The following is a 4385-nucleotide window of genomic DNA, read 5'->3' as shown; positions in this document are numbered from 1 at the left end:
ACGCTGCTGCTAGAGTTCTAACAAAGAAAACAAAAAAATGTATATGTGATGCACTTTGAGTCTGCCTTGTGTATGAAAAGTGCTATATAAATAAAGTTGCCTTGCCTAATAACAGTTGTCGTGCACCAGCCCTGTTGAGCAAACACCGCCTCCTAGCTTTTTGCCTGTGAGCATGGGACCTCGATCTAGATGTATGGGGGATTCAAATCCATCAATATGCAGTTTGCCATTTGCATCGCTCGCATTAAGCCATGTTTCAGTAAATGCCAGAACAGATGCGGTCCGATACTCATGCATGTAGTTGACATTGGCTTGCAGTTCATCCGTTTTGTTGCGCAGAGAGCGCACATTGGCTAGTATAATAGAGGGAAGTGCGCTGTGTTTATTCTTTTCCCTTTTGAGTCTGGCTCTAATTCCACCCTTCTTGCCTCACTTTGATACCTTTCTCGTGTGTATGGTGTCCTTATCGTTCTGCTGATGTTTACGCTGGATCTCATCCGGAAGCCTCAAAGAGAACGCAACTTCATGGGAATAATGTTGCAGTTGCAGCCGAAAGTGCCTCGAAAATGCACTATCCATTCCTTAGCGAAGTAGATCCTTCTCAAGAAAAAGCTTTAGAGTATATTTAGAAACTCAGATTGCCCGAACATTATGGATGATAGACTGTGCACAACAATCCCACTCGCGAGGATAATGAAGACATAAAACAAACACACATAAAAAAACATAAACAACATAAGAACACGCTACTCTGTGCCGTCAGGTTGCCACATGAGCAGCGCCCCGCCACCATAGTGTAATTCCCCACTGTTCCGTCAATATCAATTTATAACGGGTCTGGTCGGGTGCGGAATGTAATTTGGGTGGTGTATTATCAAATTGCAGGTGCAGGCGGGTTTGCTAAATAAGACCCCTGTATTGATTCTCGGCCATGGTGGAGAAGGAATTGGGGGAAGAAACTTTGGCTTTGACTCTCTGAAGATTGAACCATGACTTCAGATTGACCGAAGGACCAGAGACGTAGGAGAACCCAATGCAGTCATTTATTCATATTATCAACCAGGCGCACACAGCTTTTGATATTATATATTATATTATAGATGTCTATATATTATATTATATTATTTAGATATAGAGCTCCAGGAGTGTTCTAAAATATCTTATAGAACACAGCCAGAAGCTGTGTGCGCCTCCGTCCGGATGATATTATGAATAAACGACTGCGTCTCTGGTACTATGTCATTGCTGCTTTAGCACTCGTGTGATTTACTGGTCACACCGGTCACACGGTAACGTCAAAATCCATACGTAGCGCAAATTCACACTCTCTCTATAATGTTTATACCATACACCCCTAAGTCCCGCCCACTGGAACTAGTGCTTGTAGTTTAGATAGAGCCCCCCCCCCTCTTACACTTCCTGCTTTAAATGACGCAAAACACGTCATTTCGTGTCATTTAAAGCAGGGAGTGTTGGAGGTATATACGGATCTGTCCTGTCTCAGGGGAAAATGAGGGAATGATGCACGACCATTCAACAATATGACCGATACGACCGAACGATACAAAGCTTCATGCAAATGGGTGAAGTGTCTCTTTAACAGTCTGTCTCTTTAACAGTCTGTCTCTTTAACAGTCTGTTTCTTTAACAGTCTGTCTCTTTAACAGTCTGTTTCTTTAACAGTCTGTCTCTTTAACAGTCTGTTTCTTTAACAGTCTGTCTCTTTAACAGTCTGTCTCTTTAACAGTCTGTTTCTTTACCTCAACTGCAGAGATGAATGTGACCCTGAATGGCCCTGGAAAAACTCCCCTCCAACCCGCCCTGGTCCAGACTCCGCCCTGGTCCAGACCCCGCCCTGGTCCAGACCCCCTCACGGGAGGCAGAAGGCCCTTTAGACAGATGTGGGCCGCCTGATGGCTGCAGCGAGGGCCTTGATGCTGAGGACCAGCACAGGGCCCTCCTGGAGCCCGCTGGTCTGAGGACCAGCACAGGGCCCTCCTGGAGCCCGCTGGTCTGAGGACCAGCACAGGGCCCTCCTGGAGCCCGCTGGTCTGAGGACCAGCACAGGGCCCTCCTGGAGCCCGCTGGTCTCTGGGGTCTCTGCTTCACATGCTGACCGGACCAGCAAAACACAACAACACAATACAACTTGTTTCATCAGCTTTAATTAATCATTGGAATACAGAGCAATACGAAGTGCATCCTGGTTATTATATATGACATATAACACATGCACACACACACACACACACACACACACACACACGTATATGTGTTAGGGTTAGGGTTACATATATACACATATATATATGTGTTTTGTTTACTTTATTGTATGATATCATGATTTTTTTATATGTAGTGCACAATTATACACAAATTTGACAAAGATTTGTATAGATTAGTAATTCCATTGTTACAATATTTATTGAGTGTTGTTGCACGGAAAGCAACAGCAGATATATGTTCGGAACCCTGTGGAGGAGAAATAGAAAATGTTAAGACAGGATGTACATATGCCATTCACCATTCATACTGAAGGTAAAACAGCTTGTGTTCGTCTGCTTCCTTAAAGCAATGCTAAAACTGTTTCATTCTGAATTAACCATTACCCACAGTTCAACATGTATTTTGCATGGATCTAATCATACATAACTGAATCACATTTAGATGAATCAGTAATGTCATTGTTGTAAGGCCAGATATATCTTGGACAAGGGTCAGAGTGTAGGGTGCTTTCAGTATCAATTATTCACTGATTATTAATCTCTGAGCATGCACCGAACAGTTTAATGAACTTATACATGATACACAAGTATTGTGTACTTACAAAGATTGCAGCTCTCCTGGGAAATCAAAAAAGACACACTCATTAATGTTGAATAATGAAATCCATGAATTCAATGTGTTGATATGTTAATCCACACATTAGCTATTACTGTTAAATAAGTAAATAAACACCTAAAGTCATTTGCAAAAGTTTCAAATGGTGGGAACGATTTACGAATCAGCATGAGTGATATAGAAGAGTAATGTATCATGACTCTTTAAACACATGGGCTGGCTGATAATGAACATCGTGGGTTTACCCAACGGGACGGCCGTCCGACCAGGTCCAGGACCTCTTGCAGTGCTTTGTCGTTGAGAGGACACTGGTGCAGGCGTTCTTCATGGTACAGGAGCTCCACAGAGAGAGGGGTCTTCATCCCCAGCCCACAATGGTTTGGATCAAAGGTGTGATGCAGCAGCACCAGGATGACTGGCTTACCGTCTGCAGGATCAAAATGAAAAGGTCATTTGTTGAAGGCCAATGAATTACTGCCAACTGTTGTACAATGTTGAAAGATGTTAACATAATGAAGCTTGTTTGATTTAAACATGATAGATGCTGTTTGGGGCTGACGTGTTCAAACCTGGACATTGGTCCAGAGTCTCCTGGATGTCGATGCCAGGCCTGGTGCAGATCCGACAGAAAGCCAGGGTGAAGTCACGCTGCTCCTTTGACACTTCAATCTTGCCCTTTTTCTTGAGTTTGGCAGTAAATTCATTGGTAACAGCAGTGTCCCCGTTGACTGTGAAAAACTTCTTCGACTTCTTCAACCCCTCCACGCCGGTAGACATGTTACCTTTGGTCAGAAATGACAGCAAAGAAAGCCCAGGAGGCGTACATATCTTCAACATACATATTGTTTTCACAATCACACAAATTAATTGTACAGTTGTACAATTGTACTGCAGTTGTACTTGTCAGTATCTTACCAGTAACCCCTTGTGGATCCCTTCTCCAACGAATAGGAAAGAAAAAATATTAATGGAAGAGAACATCCATTCTATGTGGTAACAATGTTGTGATATGTAGGGATATGGACATGCGTTATTGTGGATACATGAGTTGATCTCCCTTCTACATAAGGCTATATAATATATATAATTAAATATTACAGTAAAACCTCGCCTTCTTTTTTACCACACGAAGCATGAATCTGCGTTTCAGTAGGTTTGGCATAACAACCAGACAAAGGCCCGGGAAATAGTTTGCGCTCTTTGGTACTCCGTTTAAAGTGTTTTAAGTAAAGACATTCATACGATAAAACAGTCGTAAACATTGAGACTTACTCGATAGTGTTATATTTGACCATGACACTGCTCTGTTTCGCTTTGCTTTAGCTTATGCTTTAGGTTTCGCTTTTGAGCGTTTGGTGTGTGTGTGTGTGTGTGTGTGTGTGTGTGTGTGTGTGTGTGTGTGTGTGTGTGTGTGTGTGTGTGTGTGTGTGTGTGTGTGTGTGTGTGTGTGTGTGCGTGCGTGCGAGAATGTGTGCGCACATGCGCATAAGTGTGCATGTGCGTTCGTTGCAGTGTTAATTTCGTTGACGAATAATTTTTGTCAT

The 4385-nt window shown here is 42.9% G+C and overlaps 1 protein-coding gene across 1 annotated transcript; it reads right to left on the bottom strand.

Moving 5' to 3' along the window:
- Positions 1-2149: 2149 nt before the first annotated feature.
- Positions 2150-4140, bottom strand: LOC311363990 (uncharacterized protein). Its single transcript, XM_084483985.1, has 5 exons — positions 4114-4140; positions 3757-3776; positions 3411-3623; positions 2828-3268; positions 2150-2472 (listed from the first exon to the last, which is right to left on the bottom strand). Exons 1-4 carry the CDS (start codon positions 4134-4136, stop codon positions 3045-3047), a joined length of 480 nt encoding a protein of 159 aa, XP_084340111.1. The 5' UTR covers positions 4137-4140; the 3' UTR covers positions 2150-2472; positions 2828-3044.
- Between the last annotated feature and the right edge of the window lie 245 nt (positions 4141-4385).

This window comes from Micromesistius poutassou (assembly GCF_964030765.1).
Source record: "Micromesistius poutassou genome assembly, chromosome: 19".
NCBI lineage: Eukaryota > Metazoa > Chordata > Actinopteri > Gadiformes > Gadidae > Micromesistius > Micromesistius poutassou.
This window is presented reverse-complemented; position numbering and strand designations above follow the sequence as displayed.